General features: G+C 44.4%; 1 protein-coding gene across 1 annotated transcript; it reads left to right on the forward strand.

Moving 5' to 3' along the window:
- Positions 1 to 6,946: 6,946 nt before the first annotated feature.
- GNL2 (G protein nucleolar 2) lies at positions 6,947 to 18,408 on the forward strand (the record flags this gene model as incomplete). Its single annotated transcript, XM_079546240.1, has 16 exons — positions 6,947 to 7,010; positions 7,104 to 7,188; positions 8,922 to 9,016; positions 9,474 to 9,613; positions 10,725 to 10,909; positions 11,300 to 11,366; positions 12,590 to 12,748; positions 13,294 to 13,407; positions 14,067 to 14,195; positions 14,581 to 14,685; positions 14,783 to 14,941; positions 15,089 to 15,196; positions 15,508 to 15,941; positions 16,572 to 16,651; positions 17,343 to 17,437; positions 18,259 to 18,408. The coding sequence occupies 16 exons, from the start codon at positions 6,947 to 6,949 to the stop codon at positions 18,406 to 18,408; spliced, it is 2,169 nt and encodes a 722-aa protein (XP_079402366.1).
- Positions 18,409 to 19,186: the final 778 nt, after the last annotated feature.

Below are 19,186 nucleotides of genomic sequence, written 5' to 3' on the forward strand. Positions count from 1 at the left end.
CTGCCCCTTTACGTCACCTGATGGCAAGACTTCATTGCTGCTATGTATATGAAAGCTTTATTGAACCAGAGCACTGCTACACAACATTACACACGTCAGAAAGACAGAGCTATACTCCTAGACTAGACTCGACAGAAGCCACATCCACAACACTTAAGGAGGCGGTAACCCCAGCACCACGGATGGCATCCACTGGGGCAGTGGGACACTGCGGGACCAGAGGTGAGGATGAACCAAGGATGGGGGCATGGGGCCACAGGACACTTGCCTCGTGCCCAGCCAGCCACGGGGACTGGATTTCTGCTCTTCCAGACTGGGGAACTGGATTCACACAAAGGCAGTGTCCTCTTTCTCTACACCCCCAACCCTTTATTTTGTGTTTTAAGCTGTATGACTTTATCATTGAGAATAATACATGTTAAACGTTTGTGGTAAGAGGTCAGTGGTATCTGCCCTGAATCTGCTTCAAAGAGTTATTTGGAATTAAAAGCAAAGCAAAACCAAACCAAAAAAAAAAAAAAAAAAAAGCAAAAAACAAACAAACAAAAAAAACCAAAACAAAACAACCAAGACGACAACCGGCTTCCTGAGTGTGTGGTTCATGCCTTGGCCCCTATGGAGGCTGCTGTCCCACAGGACAGAGACTCATTTGTGGAAGGGAAACTGACAAAAGCTTTAAGAAAATCCCAGTAAATGCTGCCGGCTGTGCTGCAGCCAGAGCTCAGTCTGCTGCCCTCACAGGACTGCGCTGCTCCCTGAGGAAGTCTCCATTCAAGGACCTGGCTTGAGACAATGAGAGCTAATGGCAAGCTGCAGGCTGCAAAATGCTGTGATTTTGTTTGTAGGCACAGCTCCCAGGCTCTGCTCCTGGCCAGGGACAGGCTTGTCCATCTGTCCCACCACCACCCAAATGCATAGCAGGAGGGAATGAAGGTGGGAGGGGGAAGGCAAAGCTCAGGCTCTGCAAAGTGTTTAAGTTTGGTAGGAGCCACCAGTCTCCATGTCACCGATGGGAAGCTCCTGGACTCAGCACAAACACTTCTGCTCTGCAAGAATTGGCACCAGGCAGAGGAACCAGAAGGATGGTGCTCGGTGGGGACCTGGCGAGGCTGCAGCGGGCGCACGCTTCTCACTGGGCTTCTCTGCATGGGGAGCCTTGCCCTTGGCCGTGCCACAACATGGCACATTGCTCCATTTCCCTGCTATTTTAAAACGTGCTTCCTCGATATAAATATTGACCCTTCGTTCCTCTAGAGTTCAGCAAAACTCCTTTTGTTCCAAGGGATGGAGCCAGGCAGGTGCCACGGTCCCCAGCGTTGTGCCAGAGCTCCTGGCTCCCCAGGAAGGGAAAGGGGAAGGGAAAAGCTCACTCCAGAGCTAAACCTGACAAAGCCGAGTCCTGCTGCCCTTGTTTTGCACCACCTCTGCCTCGTGTGGAGGTGGGTGCCTCCCCACCAGGTCCCGGTGTTTTGGCTTAGCTCAGAACGTGGGAGCTGCATAGTTGTTCCAGCTCCAGGGCTGTACCAAGCTCTCCATGGCTGCTCCACTGGCAGCAAAACCTTTCAGCCCATCATCCACTTTGTGTTTAAGTAAACAAGAAGCCGTTATATCTTTTAAAGGGGATTCCATTTCAGCACAATGATAAACGAGCAGCATACCAAGCAGAGAGAGAGAGGTTCTTAAAGTCATCCTTCCAGTTGTTTATGGATCTTGTTCAGACGATTCCTGAAGGCCTCCCAGCTGAAAGATCAGATCTCATTTTGCTCTCCAGCCTCAGCTAGCCTGTGAAATAGGTATTTTGTTTGCAACCTGGCACTGCATGTAAGCAAACTCATTTTTCCCTTCCGCTTTTCAGCAGCAATAGTCAGTAACCCTTTCACAAACCTCAGCTTGCTAATTCAGGAACTCCTCTTCCTTCCCTCCTGCTTCAGTATCTCAATCCAGTTCTCAACAAGGATTAAAGAGAAGAGAGAGTGCATTAGTAAGGTTTTAGACACTAAGGCTCTGTTAACTAACTGCATTCCCTACAGTAACTCATGGCAATACTAGCACAAATATTTCAACACTCAACTGCATATAATAAATCAACACAGCATATCTTGTAGACATTTCTAGAGTTTTTAGAAGAACTGAAGAACTTCTTTCTGTTGCACCCTTTTCCCTTTTTTCTTCCTTTTTTTTTTTTTTTTCTTTTTTCATAGCAAAATGGGAGGAAAGAGGGAGAAAGGCAAAGGAAAGTTTAAAACGTGTATTAGGAAGATCAGGATTTTTCACTATGGATGGTTGAAGATGAAATTTAGAAAACTTAGAAGGAAAATATGAAAAAGAAAAGTCAAATTTCTTTTTTCTTTTTTTTTATTTTTTAATCAGCTTAAAAATAGTGCTTTTTCCCACTCTCAGAGAGCTGGTTCATTGAAGAGCTTAGAAGCATTTTGCCTTTGACCAACGTGGTTTGCACGCTGAGTTCAACAGTCCAAAGCAGAGATTGCCTTAGGTTGATGTCATCTCAACTCACAGCCACACGACTGCTCTCTTTCAGTCCACCAAATAATACCTGTTGTGGTGTTCTCTCCATGGCATCACTGTAAAATATGCTTCTTTAAACACATTAATAAATAAATGGGTTTGCTGAACAAGCTCTGTTTGCTTTATTCACCCCAACGGGGGTCAAATCCCTACTGATTGAAATTAGCTAGAAAGCAGGAGTGACAAGGTCTCTCCTCAAGTCACATTCCCACCCACCTCCATCCATGAGCATATGGGTCAGGGCACAGAAGTGTTGCTCTGGATTCCACGCGTATCCACGTTCCACACTTTGACACTTGTGGTGCTGGAGAAATAGTTGCTAGGTGTGCAGACAGACAGGCTGCTCCTTTTTCAGAAGTTTCTTTGCATAGAAAAGATCTTCGTTCATACTCTTGAACCACTGGACAGACCTACTGAAAAACTGCAGGAGAGTTGCCTGGCAGTTGACTGAGCTTTGGGGCAACTCTCCCTGAACAACAGGGAATGAAGGGTAGGGGCGGTGCGTTAACAGCCTGCAGCCACACTTTTGGAATTGTTTCATTTCCATCTAATTTGCCAAGGTTTAGGAGCTGTGGCAGACAAACTGCACCAAACACAGGCTGGCTGTATTATGGTCTTATCCTCTCTGTGTAAAGCAGGATTTTTCATCAGCTGCAGTCAAGTCACATGCATGCACACCTACTCCTCAAACAACCATTTACTACTTTTCCACTCCTGTGGAGGTGGAGGCAATGTATACACTTCTTAGTTCATGTTTATGTTAAAACCATTTCTCACTCAGAAGAAATCTTAGCTTTGATGAAAGGAAATGTAGCGGGATGCTGAAACGCTGTCTGAAAACATTAGAAGAAATATTGTACACATGTTTACTCGCACGTGTTATGATGTCAATAGTTCCCATAGGATGAGATGTTAGGGATAGCATTAAAAAAAAAAACTCTAGGCAAATTACAGAAATACCATCTCTGTGTAATCAGTCACCACCAATAAATCACTTCAATGGCATTTATAAAGATAATAATATATCATACCAACTGAATGCCAAACCGTGGCACAGATGGAGCTGCTTGCCAGAATCTCTGGAATTCTAGAAGAGCAGTAGCATCTTTCTAAGTGAAAACAGAGACAATCAGGTAGATGATATGGCTATTTACAGCACAAGCAAAATCAGCTGGTTAGAGCCTCATTTGCCATCCCTTTGACGTAGCCTGATGAAGGCCATGCGAAATCTAGGGACACACAAGGCTAAGATGCATGATACAGTGCGTGCAGCTTTCCAGAAAGGAAGTCATTTTTTTTTCCAGACTATCAAAATCAAATCACAAAAGTAAGATCTTTACATGCAAATGCTTTCAATTTCTGATTGTTAGTAAACGATTCCTGTGAGAGAGATCTGCAGCTCCAGCCTAAGTGCAGAGAGCAGCGCAGAAGGCTCTGCAAGTCTATGAGAACTGCATGGGATTGAGCACAACTTTTGTTATGAGGGATGAGTTCTGGGGACACGGAGCAGCTTGGCTTCTCAAAGTCCCTTTTCACCTTTTTGCTTCTTTTCACTTTTCTCCTATCTCCTCCTTCTAGCTTTCCCCTCTTGCTTGTATTTGCTATTCTAGGAACTTAAAATCCAAGGCAACGATATCTGGGATCGCTCTTGGGTGTTGTTTTTTTTTCAGTTAGGGAGTTATCAGAGCTGGAGCCCTTTGCCAAGGAGCACTGCCTCCCACTCTAAGTTATATCCCTGAGAATGAACTTGTGAGACGCCGAGTCGAGAAAATGATTGTGTGATAAATAACCTGAGGTACCTTCTGACAGTGCTTTGGATCATTTAAAGGCTAGCTATGAAGCTCACTTCTGTCCTTGTTCTCTGCAGGGAGTCGCTGCAACAAGGAGAGTAAGATGGCTGATGTTGCTTTTAACTGATTAAATAGAGCAAAGTAGCTCAATAGCACACTGAAAAAGTGCTCTGAGTACAAGTCCAGTCTTGTACTGAAGTCTTGGAAATCTCATTTTCTTTCATTTAATTGACAAAATCTGTAGATCATACAAGGAAGACAGTCCCTGCCAAAAATCAAACATCACTAGTTTTTAATAATACAATGGGAATAACCCCTTAGAACATATGCAATTATGGCAGTGAGTCATTCTGATGGCATCACATAACCACATACACTGGGATTTTGACAAGGAAGAGGCCGCAGAAAATTCCAAATGCTTTCAATTCAGCAGTGGTCAGGCTGGTCTTGTCAATGGAAGTGAGGGTGTTTGGCAGATCCGCTGGGCTTGGTGCACATTGCTGAGCCCCCTGTCCCACCCAGCACGTGGTATGGACAACATCTCACTGCCAGTAACTTAAAAAGAAGAGAAAAAAAGTTAAAAAATTGAGAGTATGCATCAATGGTAAATGAAAAGCTGGTGAATCACACAGCAACGTGAAATTAGTTGTAAAATAAACTAATCTGACCCATATGTTAGCTGATAAGCAAGTCCAACAACCACAGCTCCAGAGATGCTGCAAGTTAAATGCTAGCAGTTAGCCTCAGTAAGTTTAGTCTGGAAAAACTTGAGAGGTGGGTGCAGCTGAAAAAATGAATTTCTTCCAATCTGAATACAATTCCCATATGTTATCAGCATCGTGTTTCCTTACGACAGAAAACATGGGGCCCACTCTGGCTTGGATGACAGGGCTCACCATAAGCGAGGCTGGAGAGAAAGCTGCTTGTGCCAAAGCTTTCAAAGTGGAAATTTTCTGATTAACTCAGATGCATTACCAATAAAAGCCCTCCATGACATAACCTCGTGTCTAACGCTATTACTATTCTTTTAAAGAAAGAGGCAGCAATTTTCTGGATGCATTCCAAGATATTTTGCAAACAATAAAAGGAGTGTTTTCTTAAGGAGAAGGAAGAAAGAGCGGGGAAGGACAGGGCGAGTATTACTCAACTATTTAGTCTAAAAATTGGAAAATCAAAAGGATTTTCTGACAGATTAATATCAACTTTAATAGAAAACACACTTGTCCTGAGAAAACTCTTCTACATAAGCCTCGAGTCTGATAGTTTAAACAATTATCTACAATTTGGAATTGATTTTTTTATGCCCACATCACTGTGTTTGTTACAGGCCCGAGGCACAGATAATTCCATTAAGGGAAAAAAAAGGCTTATACAAAACACACTGAAAATTCGAGACTGCCATCTCACAAAGCAGCTCAGAAGTCTGACTAATTAGGACTACTTTATACAGAAGGAACCGTGCGCTACCTAAAAGCAAAATGCTGAAAATCATTAAAAGAACACAATCTCGGAAGCTCTGTTATTGTTCTGGATTTAGCAGAGCATTAGCAGAACTGCGAGGAAATTGAACTAGCCGTGAATTCTCTGCCACTAATAACTATTCAGGGACGCTGGGACAGACCTTCACTTTGGCAAACGACTCCCCAGCGTGCAGAGCTGCCTGCTCCCAGCCCAACCTCTGCGCTGAATTAACACCATTTCAGCAGGCTTTGGGTCATTCCTCCTAGGTGTGGATCTTTCCAATTTCTAGTGAAATCTGGCTGAACGTAGCGTAGTCTTCAGGACTGTAATTTGCCTAAAATTCCGTTTAGACTGTTGCAAGGTCCGTGCAATTCTTTACGTGCATGTAAATGAGTGTGTTGTCATTTGTGATTTTGACCAGTCGATGCCAGGAGCCCGGGACAAACAACTTTGTGCCTGTAAACACCCCAGTGCACGCCGCTGCCTGCAGCTCGCTCCCCAGCGCTCCCCCCAGCATCCCCGCATCAGCAGACCGCTTTGCTGACCGCATGCATTCATCTGCAAATGGAAATAAGTCCTAATGCCAAGCTCCCAAATGATTCTTATTATGTTTCTGTGAACAAACAACATTTCAAAAACAATGAGGGCTCCCGTGCCAGCACTCTCGTTGTTACAGCCCTTTGAAACGCCTGCAGTCTGCTCACTGTCCAGGGCGGACAGCTGGGGACTGGGAAGGAGTCAGAGGAAAGCTTATGGAGGACCGGAGGCCGCGCCCCCGGGCACACAGCGGGAGCCGGCGGGCACCAGGCGGGCAAGGCCGGGCGGTGGGTGCGGGCACAGCCCCTATGGGGACCGGCATCCCCTGGCCTCTCCCGCGGGATGTGTAACGGTGGGGAGAGGTGGGTAACGATGGGTAGCGGCGGATAACGGGGGTAGAGCCAGGCCCTGGGGCGGCGAGGCCCACGCGATGCCGTAGCAACCGGACGTGTGAGGCGGTGCCTAGCGGTTGCCATAGCAACCTGGAGGCGCCTGCGCAGTCGGGAAATGGAGCCGCCGGAAGTACGTCATCGCGCTGCCCCCACGCCGGAAGTACACGTGCCGCTGCTTCCGGCTCGAAGCCGCGCGTGTAGTCCAGCAGTGTCTACGCTTGGTCCGGTCCCGGCGGCACCATGGTGAAGCCACGCTATAAAGGCCGCAGCACCATCAACCCGTCCCGCGCCAGCACCAATCCCGGTACGTGCGGCGTTGCGATCTTAAGCGTGTCGTATCACATGTGGGCCGGGCCGAGTTGTGCCGGCTGGGTCTAACAGTGCTTTCTCTCCTCAGATCGCGTGGCTGGCGCGGGCGGGAACAACATGCGGGACCGAGCCACCATCCGCCGTCTCAACATGTACCGGCAGAAGGAGCGGAGGTGAGCGCGGCCGTGCCCGGTGCTGCGTAGCGGAGTGCCCCTGTCCTTCGTGTGCTGTGGTCGGGAGCCACGCACTGGGCGGCTGCTGGGGCTTCGTGTGGTGGCAGCGTCTGGTTACTGGGCTGATTTGTGGAATGGTGTGAGCTGAGGAACTTGATCCTGAATTCTAATCGATGTGTGTCAGGGAATGTAGCTGGAAAGCTGTGACATGGAACAGCTGATGTGTTCCCATTCACAGAATCGCAGAATGGCCAGGGTTGGAAGGGACCTCAAGGATCACAAATCTCCAACCCCCTGCCACATGCTGGGCCACCAACATTCAGTACCAGACCAGGCTGCCTAGGGCCCCATCCAACCTGGCCTTGAACACCTCTAGGGACGGGGCAGCCACAGCCTCTCTGGGCAGCTGTTCCAGCACCTCACCACTCTCTCTGTGAAGAACTTCCCCCTGACATCCAACCTAACTCTTCTCTGCCTCAACTTCAAGCCATTTCCCCTTGTCCTGCTGTTATCTCCCCTTTCAAAGAGTTGATGATCCCCATTGGGATGTCACAAATCCCAAAATACTCAGAATTCTTTCATGTCCAACCGAAGTGCACCTCAGGATGTCTGAAGAGCCTGACATCTGTATGGCTCTTACTGAGAGATCCACGTGAGAACCTACAGCTGTGGCACAGTTCCTACCTTATAAATATGCACCTCTGCTACGGTGTTGGTGCTGTGAGGGTTCTGAGGTTGCTGGTTAGGAGTAGCAGTTCTGTTTTGCCAGCTGTTGATTTGTTTTGAGGTATGTCTGGGGGAGGTATGACATTGTGAAAAATGACTAAGTTTAATCCAAGTCTCAAGGTGGAAGCGTCTCTTCTGGCTGGTGTTCAGTAGAGGCTGATGGGTAGAACTGATTGCAAAGGTTCCATGTCAGCATGTGAAAGAAAAGAGAGTAATATCTTTGGAAGTCATGCTTAAGTAGGCCTTGCACCTCAATAAGATATTCGTATGCAGTCTTGAAGAGTTCAGTCAAGCTGGAGTGAGAATTGAGAGTTTTGGGGTGTGCTGCAGGAAAGCTACTGTAGTGTGTGTGTATGTGTGTTTGTATGTTGCATGCTAACTTTTATCAGTTATCTTGAAGTACTTAGCTTGACCCCAGCCACCTCTGATAAATAAGTAGAGTTCAAAACACAAAGATGCTTAGTGAGGTGTTTTTCAGAGACATTTCTCTGTGATTTGACACAGCAAACAGAAAAAATATCAGCCTAGGATCATTGCAGGGCAGCGTGTGCCAGCAGGTGTGATAGCTCATCCAACTAGCAGTGCTGTGCTGCTGTTTATGAGGGTGGACAGTGATAGGACAAGGGGGGATGGTTTTACACTGAGACAGGGGAGGTTTAGGTTGGATATTAGGAGGAAGCTCTTCACACAGAGGGTGGTGAGGCACTGGAACAGGTTGCCCAAGGAGGCTGTGGATGCCCCATCCCTGCAGGCATTCAGGGCCAGGCTGGATGTGGCTCTGGGCAGCCTGGGCTGCTGGTTGGTGACCCTGCACACAGCAGGGGGTTGGAACTCAATGGTCACTGTGGTCCTTTTCAACCCAGGCCATTCTAGGATTCTATGGTCTTTGTGCAATCATAGACTTAGATTGGCACTGAGGGGTTGAAAGGTGGCTTTAGTGAATGAAAGTGCTATGGGGGGGGTATGGCTTCATTGTGTATTTACATGCATTCTCATTTTTCACTTAGAAACAAGCGTGGCAAAGTGATTAAACCTCTGCAGTATCAGTCGACAGTGGCACCAGGCACAGTTGCAAGAGTGGAACCAAATATTAAATGGTTTGGTGAGTTTTCTCAGCTTTCAGGCTCTCAATTCAGCGGGCTTGGAATTGGATGAACTTTATGGGTTGTTGTAGTTTGGGCTTATTTCAGAATTGTGCTTTCAGCGTTGTGTAGGACAGACCTGGAAATGAAGGTGAAATACCCCTCACAACAGGCGAGCTCATTGGCTTCCACTTTGCACGTGCAGTACATTGGCTATTTGCTTTCCATGTGCTTTTGTTAAGTACATGTTGTAACCTACATATCCTCAGTGTTCTGGGGATACTTTAAATGATGGAAAGGAGGTGCTTTGTATATGCCAATGTCAAATATTTTTTTTTTCAAGTGAAATCTTCTATTTCTTACTACTGGTATTTTTTATTCCAGTTGAAGTATTTATATTTTCATAGCATACTCAGATTCTCTGAAGCAGTTGAAGATGGGGAGTGGTGTAGATGCAGTATTGATTTTCACATGCAGGGAATACTCGTGTGATCAAGCAGTCATCCCTACAAAAATTTCAAGAAGAAATGGAAACTGTCATGAAAGATCCATACAGAGTGGTCATGAAGCAAAGCAAGTTACCAATGTCCCTTTTCCACGATCGGATTAAACCTCACGTGAGTATCATTCATCTGCACTGCTTTAAGGCTGTTGTGTGCACAGAGGTATCATGAATGTTATTAATCAGTGGGAAATTTGCTACATTTGTAGAAGCATTGGAGGAGGAACTGGGGCAAATGTCTTGGGGTGCGATATTTTTGAGGCCACAACGCTGCAGATGCTGAAGGCAAAGAAGCAGTGTGTTATTTCCCTGTGCTTTGTGAGGTCTGTGTTATGGAATTCACGTTTTCTCACAGGAAATCTACTTCAAAGCACTCTAGGTTAGAAGATGGCATTGAAAACGACCATCTCAGCTTGCCACCTCATGTTCTAATGCTTCCAATGGTTGATGTGACAATCAGACCAGAAGCATCGTTCTGTTAGCGTGTGCCACCTCATGCAGTGAATGTCTGAACTCAAATGTGTGCTTTTTATCTTGAATCAGGAGTTCAGCACACTGCCTTCGTTTCAAGGAGAATTGAGTTTCAAGCACGTAAACCTTGAGTTGTTACCAGACTGCTTTCATAATGTCTGAAATATTGCTTTGGGTTATTGTTAGATACTTTTTCACATGGGAAGTTGCCAGGTTTGTGTCATAAAAATGTTACCTAAATGAAGGGCACAGTTACTGTAAACTAAAATAAGTGTTACAAAAACAAATTATTTCTTTCAGCTATGAATTGCGTGACGTTCCAAGAAAAGTTGTCATTCATTACGAGCTTCAAATTCTACAGTTTGGACTGTAATTATCCCTGACAAAAACCTGTGAATTTGGCGAGATTTGTGCACTTGTTAGAAAAATAAGAAATGATCAAAGATAGCAGCTGAATTTTCATCATTGTAGCCTTAATTACTTTTGACATCATTTATGCAGAAAGAACTGAAGCATAATTCTTTGGCAAGTGCAGCTGTTTTGGTGCTTGTTAAATATCCACGTTTGTGCTTCTCAAGATTAAGCTGCAGAACTCAAACATTGTTAGGAAAGTCCCTACAACTCCTATTAGAGGTTACAGAGTTGCATTGCACTGAGGTCTTGTTGGCTGCGTGTCACCAGAGATGGAAAACTAGAGATTGTGGTGTGTTTTCTTCTTTTGTTTTTCTGTTTTTTAACACTCCATCTTTCCACAGACCTCCAGAGTTCACATTCTTGACACAGAAACATTTGAAACAACGTTTGGCCCCAAAGCACAGAGGAAAAGGCCAAACCTTGCTGCAAGTGATGTGCAGTCTCTGCTGGAGAACGCAGAAGCCTCATCAGAATGTTATGATCAGGGCAAAGACAGAGACCTGGTCACAGAAGACACTGGTGTAAGGTAGATAGGAAGGAGAAATTATTCTCTATTTACATTTCTTAAACATCAGCTTCATTCACTTAAAGAAAAAAGTGCATCTGGTACCTCTATCAATGCTGCCAGTCTCTGATTGATGAGGATGCAACGAGAAATAAGCTGAATTTGGCTGGATTTTAAGCTGTTCTGTCCCACTATATTTAACTGACCTGCTGCTTCCATGGGACCCTTCTGTCTTCACTGCTAATTCATTCCTTGTTGCATATCTGGAAATTTGTGAACTCAGATATTGGGTTAAATAAGGGACTGGGTCTAATCTCCTCTTCTCTCTGTAAATGGCTAACTGGCTTTAGAGAAGACAGCACTACAGCCCTGTTGTTGTGGTTGTTGATGTCTCTGGTGATCCACTTCCAGGGATGAAGCACAAGAGGAAATATTCAAGAAAGGACAGTCAAAAAGAATTTGGGGTGAGCTGTACAAGGTAAGCAACACTTAACAATTTGCAGCAGGCATTTGTCTGTCTTTTAGCCTTTATGAAGTCCAGTTCTGCAGCACAGCTTGGCAATCTTGTGTGGCAGTGCTCTGAAAAGCTCTGAAAACAGTACACTTATGATCTTGCCACCTTAGGAAAGTTTTTGATCTGCTGAATTTGCTGTATAGTTTCTTAGAACAAAAGTGTCTGTTTGTCTATTTGAGTGTATAATTCTCTTGCTTGTTTTCCTGTCAGCCTAACTGAACTGACTGATGTAAAGCCATACACTCTCTTCTAACACTGGACTGGTGTTGAACCAGACCATCAACTAGAACAGGAAAAAAACCAGCTGTAGAGTAGAGGGGAGATTCATTTTCAAGTCTCTGCCTGACTGAGCTTGATTCTTGAGCTCTTGTTCCAGTGAAACAAACACCCTCAAAATATAGGATCGAAAGCTGAGCTGGCAGAATGAACAGTTCCTGGGGCTTTACCACAGATAAACCAGCTAGATGCCCTTAGGTTTCTTCAAGGACGTGTCATAAGATCTTTGGAGTGCTTTGACCTTCAGTTCTCCATGAGTTACCACCTCTGCTAGAGGAGTGGAGTCTGAGAATGAATTAGCTTGGTCGGTGCAGTTTGTGTGCTCTCAGTGACTGTTAGTCGTTAAACTGCTTGACTTCTTGTTCTGAATTTCTGAATGCAGCTTAGAACTTTCTCATCTAGGCCTAAAAAATGCTGGGAATGATAGAGCAAAACAGATTTCAATAGGATTCTGCCAAAAATGCAGGAAATAGCTGTGAAACAAATTCACTTGGCTTGAAGCAAGTCATGAAATGACAGCTCCCTGCTGTAGATGCTTAGTGGACTAACAGCAGGTTCCTACTTGGTTGTGTGTTTCATACTGATCCAGCAAACATCCTTTATGGAATGGATGGAGAACATTGTTTTTGTCTGCTTAAGCAAATAACTTCACTGTTTGGTTGTAGTGTTTCCCTTCCCAAGTGCTCCTAGAAGCTGTAGTGCATAAAAGCTGCTCACAGCTGTCCAGCCTAAATTTGGAGGGGAGCAGGGAGGAGAGAGTAGAGTCTGAGATCGTTACAGGAAAGTAACAGTTGTTCCTAAGGGCTATAAGGTTTTATCCTATAAGAAGAATGTAGGAAATTACTAATTTAGATTTTGGAAATGATGACTTTCCTTCTGTGTGATATGTATGTATTTTTTTTTTCCTCCAGGTGATAGACTCATCTGATGTTGTTGTTCAAGTTCTTGATGCCAGAGATCCTATGGGTACTCGCTCCCCTCATGTGGAATCTTATCTGAAGAAAGAGAAACACTGGAAACATCTCATTTTTGTCCTGAACAAATGTGATCTTGTTCCTACCTGGGCTACTGTAAGCACAGCCTTGTCCCTTCAATGTTTTTTTTGTTCCTTTCATAGCCTCTAATTCTGTTGCCAGTCCTTGTTCTAGTTTCTTTAGGGCATAATGTAACTGGGTCAGTGGGAACTCTCTGCTTGCTCGCTATAAAAGTAACAATGACCATTTAAATCAGTCCAAGTTTGGCTCAGTTGAGCAACAGTCATCAGCCACAAATTCCCTATTTCCTCTGTCTGGATTTAACTGTTCAGCTGATGTCTCCAGAGTATGCTAAATGTTAGTACATTTAAGATCCATATCCACCACAGCTGGTCTGTTTTATATTGTTAAACTAATTAGCTAGCAATGAAGGCGTTTGGGGGAAATTGTCTTTATGAAAACAATAGCCAGTGCTTTTAGCTGGTGGGCTGATAAAAATGCTTCAAAGGTTCTTACATGGCAATTTTTTTTATAGACAGTTGTGTGTGTGAGTCCAGTGAAAGTGCTGGGTTCTCATCATCAAATTGTTTCCCCACCTTTGCAGCACAGCATTCATAACTGAGCCGTGTTTTCCTCTTTAGAAGCGCTGGGTTGCTGTCCTTTCCCAGGAATACCCAACACTTGCTTTTCACGCCAGCCTCACAAACCCTTTTGGCAAAGGTGCTTTCATACAGCTTCTAAGGCAGTTTGGAAAGGTACAGAACAACCGTGGGCCTTTGTGTTGTTTGGGGTTGGAAGGGGTTGGGGTTAATATGGGATTTCTTCTGTTTTAATGTGTGGGGTGCAGCAGGCTTTCTTTTGGCCGTTCTGTCAGCAAACAAGCTTCATTCTGTGGAAATGGGAAATGCTACCCCTCAGTTGGCACCCTTAGATCTGATGTGAATGAATAGAGGAAGGGAATGTATTTTAGGCCTGTTAATGTCCTGCATATATGCATGTTGTATTAGGATGCTCCTTTTAAGTATCTTCACTTTCCCAAGAAAGTAAATGATCTCAAGACAAGAGAAAATGTCTGCCTCCAGACCACAGCTGTCTGCTGTCCCCTGCTGCTGCTTGTATTTGCTTTGTTTTTCAGTCTAAAAGGTTTCTAATTTAAGGCATTTACAATTAAGTTTAAAGCAGCAAGAAACACGTTGGGTTCACATCTTCCTTCTCTTTCAGTGGCTGGAGTTCTTAGACAGATTCTGCCCTTGTACATTTCTCCTGACAGAAAAGAGCTGATCTCAGTTTTCTTTAATCTGGTAGATTTGGAGCTGCCTTTGCTTTGTCATACAAGACCAGAAGCTGTTAAAACTGCAGTAGTAACTCTGTCATTTTCTATGAGGTATTAAAGTGATGTGTCCTTTCTTAACAGTTACACTCTGACAAGAAACAGATCAGTGTGGGATTTATTGGGTACCCAAACGTTGGCAAAAGCTCAGTGATCAACACGTTGCGGTCTAAGAAGGTCTGCAATGTGGCTCCCATTGCAGGTGAAACCAAGGTAGGAAGACGCTGCTGTTCTGAAGATTATAAAAACAATATTTCAAATATTAAATGCCAGAGGCAGAATAGATGTAAAATTGGCTCGTTAACATTTTAAAGTTGCTGAAATTATACAGGCTGTATGACCCTGAGTCTGAGGGGTGGCTGATGAGCCAGGCATTGTTCTGGAGTGCTGCTGCACAGAAGCATTTCTGAGTTTCTGTGCCTGCCGCCCTGCCTGTTCTGCAGCGCTGTGCGATCTGAACGCTCAGCTGCCCTGCCTCAGTGTTGTGCTAATGCCAGGTTTCTGAGATGACATCTGTGTATTAAACCTGTGCATTGAAAAGCTGAAGTAACAGTTGTGCGTGAGAGGAGATAACGTGGGGACCACTGGTGTCTTTCAGGTGTGGCAGTACATTACTTTGATGAGGCGGATTTTTCTCATTGACTGCCCAGGGGTTGTGTATCCATCTGGAGACTCAGAAACAGACATTATTCTGAAGGGAGTGGTACGTATTTATGCTGTGTGCAGGGAGAATTCTTGCTGTTTTCGGTGTGGTGAGTTCACTTTCCAAAGGGTTGATAAACTTTAGCATTCGTTTTTAGGTTCAAGTTGAAAAGATTAAGAGCCCTGAAGACCACATTAGTGCGGTGCTGGAAAGAGCCAAACCAGAGTACATCAGGAAGACATACAAAATTGATTTCTGGGAAGATACAGAAGATTTCCTGGAGAAGCTTGCTTCTAGGACTGGAAAACTACTAAAGGTTTGAGAGCATCCTCCATTTACGGGTTGGAAGAGCACAGGGGTCTGTTTCTGCACTGAACATGGGAAACATGTTTCAGTTGCAAAGAGATAATATGAAGATGATATGCCCTGCAAACAAGGACAAACTGTTACTGAATTCTTTCAGGGTGGTGAGCCTGATGTGCAAACTGTCAGCAAGATGGTTCTCAACGATTGGCAGAGGGGCAGAATTCCATTCTTTGTGAAGCCACCAAATGCAGAAGCAGGTTCTGAGGTGAGGATGTGAAGCTCGTGCCTCTTCTTGCATGTTATTCCCTCTTGTTCATGATACCCACTGGTGCTTTTGCCTGAGCGCCATGTATCTTGGGCTTTTCCTGACGTGATTCAGGTGATAGTCATTTAAATTTGGTAGTTAATGGAGAGGAGCAGGTAGCAAAGAATTTTTCCACAGAGACATCTGAGCTGTTTTGCAATCATCTGACTAGTAGAAATGTCAGTAACGACCATGTTAGTTATTTTAGGCTTTGTCCAAAGGGATGTTCGGACAGGCTGTGGATGATACATCCTTTATGCCCTTTCTCCTAGCCACCTGCATTGGAAGGAGCAATGACATCAAGCCAATCTAACAACGAGAAGGAAATTTCTGAGTCTGTAGCATCAAGTATGGAGGCAACAGAAGAGAAGAACAACACAGACACAGAAATGAAGCAACTCATGGCAAACGTTCGGCAAAACTTTGGGAGGATTAATGTAGCACCTCAGTTCTCAGAAGAAGACCTAATTCCTGTAGATGTGCCAGGCTTTGATGAAACAGACAGCGATTGTCCTGAAGAGGAGGAACAGGAAGAAGAGGAAGAGGAAAATGAGCAACATCAAGATTCAGTAGAGGCAGAATCACAGCCAACTGTACCAAGTGCCAAGGAGAGCTCGAAGGCAGTTCTTCAGGCTTTGGAGGAGAAGATTGCAAAATGCAAAAAATTTCTGGATAAGGCCAAAGCCAAGAGATTCTCAGCAATAAGGTATCTGAATCTGTTTAGTGACTCGAGCGTTTTGCTGGGGGAGGGTGGGAAGGAGACGATAAGATTCTGTTGTAGTTTCACTCCATTTATGCCGCATTGCCATGGCTTCGCTAGCTGAGCCATAAATGCTTGAGCTTTGGCTAAGCAGCAGTTTGTTTTTGAGAGAATGTTCTAAGAGTTCCTGCTGGCCATAATAACAAAGTTTTCTCACTTTTGGAAAGCTGCCTTTTCAGCTATGGTTTAGAAACCTGTGGGGAGCAGTATTTCTCCCTTGCATTTTTCCCTGCTATTGACCTTTCTTGAGTAATACAGAGGGCAGCGTCCTCTCTGTATCTGAGTCTGTGCATTTACGAGACTATCCCAGCTTGTGTAGCAGGCCCAGTTTTAGTAGAGTGAATCCCCCAGGTTCGTGAGGACTGAGATGTCAAGGTGAAGTGTTAAATGTTGCCCTTTGTGCAATGCACAAGTCCAGTAACTCTAGAGACGAGCTTACTGGAATATTTCTTCCATGCAGAGTCTGCGGCTTTGCTGGTGACAGGCTGCTGGGACCTACTGGAGATTGATCACTTGTTAGATATGGCTGCATTTTGTGTTATGACATTCTTTTATCGCCTGTTTTATCTTTGGTAGAATCCCCAAGCAGCTGAGTGAGAAAGTGTTTGCAAAATCCATGCAGAAGGCTGAAGAGACCAAAGAAAATGAAGAGAAAGGTAAAACAAAATTAGAAGTTCCTGATCTATGCTTGGAAATCCAATGAGAGAGAAAATAGGGATTAAAGGTTTTCATTGGCTCCTGACTGCAAGTTCTTCTTTCTGCAGAGCTGTTTCTTAAACCTCTGCTTAGTGAACCCAAGGCTTCACTGCTTCATGACCTTGCTTTGGCCTTTCTATAGGACTGTAGGGTCTGGATAGTAAAACATGCCCTCGACTGCTGAGTGAAGATAAAGACAAATGTTGTGCTCTCAGCAGAATGGTGCTGTGGGTGGTTTGCAGTCTCAGCAACATCCGTTCCACATGGTATAGTATTACACAGCAGGGGGTGGAAGCATTTTGTGACATTATAAAAGCACAGAGCTACTTCAGGCTATAGATTTTACTGTGGTCACTTTTTGCGAGGCTGTCTTCAGTTTCCAAAGCAAGTTTGATTAAAGGCAAAATAATGTGGAAGAATCCTATACTGACAAGATTGATATTTTTCTAGACTTACGTAAGGCTTTAAGCAATCTGCTTACCCGAAGTGGTTTTCTGGTAAGGGATGGACACGTTGTTTTGGTAAAAGCTCTTAAAATACCACCAAAGGATTGCTTTGCTGAAATGGATGGGACAGTGACCCCAGTCTTAATTCTGTGGGCACGTGGGTGTTGTGGAAGATGCTGGAGAAAATGATCTTTGCTGTTTGCAGGTGGCACGGTAAAGAAAAGAAAAAGGAATAGAGAAGAGGAGGATGATGAAGACCACTTGGGTAAACAGCCTTGCAAGAAGCTTACATCCAAAGAAGTAAGTGTGATCTCCTGTTGTGTAATAGATAAGTGGAGTAATTGGGCTGGCTTCTTCCTGCATGGATTGCCCATTGTTATTGGAGAGGTTTGAGACCTGACATCAGCTGTCTGTTGTAACAGCAGTACATTCCAGCTGGCCATACAGCCATTAGAGGAGCCAGCAGGTAACAATGACAGTGTTGAAAGGGAAATGAAAGGGAAATCCTTTGTAGAGAGCTGTTCTGCTTACCTTGCGATGCTGGTAAGGGAGCAGGGATCTAAATCTGACAGATGAGAAAACTTGGGTCTAGATGGGCAAAAATCAGGGGCTGTTCTATCCTGTCTACAGCAAGAGCTGCTGCTCCTATTTCTTATTTGTTTGTTGAGTCTAGACAGGCTGTTTCACTTGGTATTTGCAGCATGTTAAAGTGATGTGTAAGCAAATCCTGCACAAGGATTTGTTTGTTTTGGTTTGGCTTTTTTTTTGGGGGGGGGGGGGGGGTATTAATATAAATGGAGTGTTAGGACTGTCAGAGGAAGACTGACAGTGGAAGACTGAATTCTATTCATGCGTGTTTGGTCACAGTTCCTGCACATCAGTTTTCTTGTAATTCTCCTCCACTTTTGGAGAGATTAAACTGCATCCTCTTACGTGACGTTTTAAGAGCTTGAGTGGGTGGATTCTTTACAGATGTTTGTTTGTTCACATCAGTAATGGTTTATAGGAAATGATTTGTTTCACGTAAGGTTTGTGGAATGGAAAGTGAACACTGGAAGAATGCAGACAAATTCAGGCAGTGGGTGCTGTGGACGTGCTAACACATTTTGTGTGCATTACAGAGGAGACGAGCTGAGAGGCAGCAGCGCTCCAAGAAAGTTGGAGTCCGGTATTATGAAACTCACAACGTGAAAAATAAGAATAAGAACAAGAAAAAAAGTGGCTCGGAGGCACAGAGATCAAAGCACAAAAAATATAAACATAAGCAATAACTGTTGATCCTATTAAATTTTACATAAAACAGCTCCAGTATGCGGTGGCTTTTTTAATATAAAACTTGTAGTTCCCAGTCGAAGCTGAGTTTGACTTGTCTGTCTTGTTCCCAGGAGTAACATCTCGTTCTTTTTCTGCATCATCTGAAAGTTCTTTATGCAACTGGATCGTGGTATTTCCACATCATCTAAGGCCAGTAAACACTGCATTTGCAAAAAAAACACTTCCTGAAATGTTCTTCAGATTTGGTCTTCTGGAAATTAGCTTTATGGAGCTGTTTCAGTGAGCACAGCGAGCTTCTCTTCCTATTCCTGTTTGCTGATTGTAACTAGCTGGTTATGCAGATATCTCAGCTGAAACTTTCATTTGCATTCACTGAGAAGTGCTGCTTGGATACATCTTTGTTTCATTAGAAATAAGCACAGGGAGAGCTTTGGTATTGCTCATCATAGGTGACTGCTGCTGGTTGCTGAGAAGGATTTTGGTACATAAATAACACCGACTTGCACGTGCTCAGGAAGTACTCTAACTGCCTTGTGTCCAAGAACTACCTAAAACCTAACAGTGAATGTGACACACGTGAGTGTAGACACTTCATAAACTGCCTCTGAATGAATTTTGTACACTTCCAGAGTAAAAATTTTAGAGATGCTTGCCTGGAAAAGCATTTATTAGTTTATTGCTTTGAAGATCATCCAGCATATTGCCAACTAGCAAGACCCAGCCATGTTCACATATCGAGGAGCTGAATGCTGTGATGGCACAGGAAGAAGGCAC

This window comes from Tetrao urogallus (genome assembly GCF_951394365.1).
Source record: "Tetrao urogallus genome assembly, chromosome: 23".
In the NCBI taxonomy this organism is placed as follows: Eukaryota; Metazoa; Chordata; class Aves; order Galliformes; family Phasianidae; genus Tetrao; species Tetrao urogallus.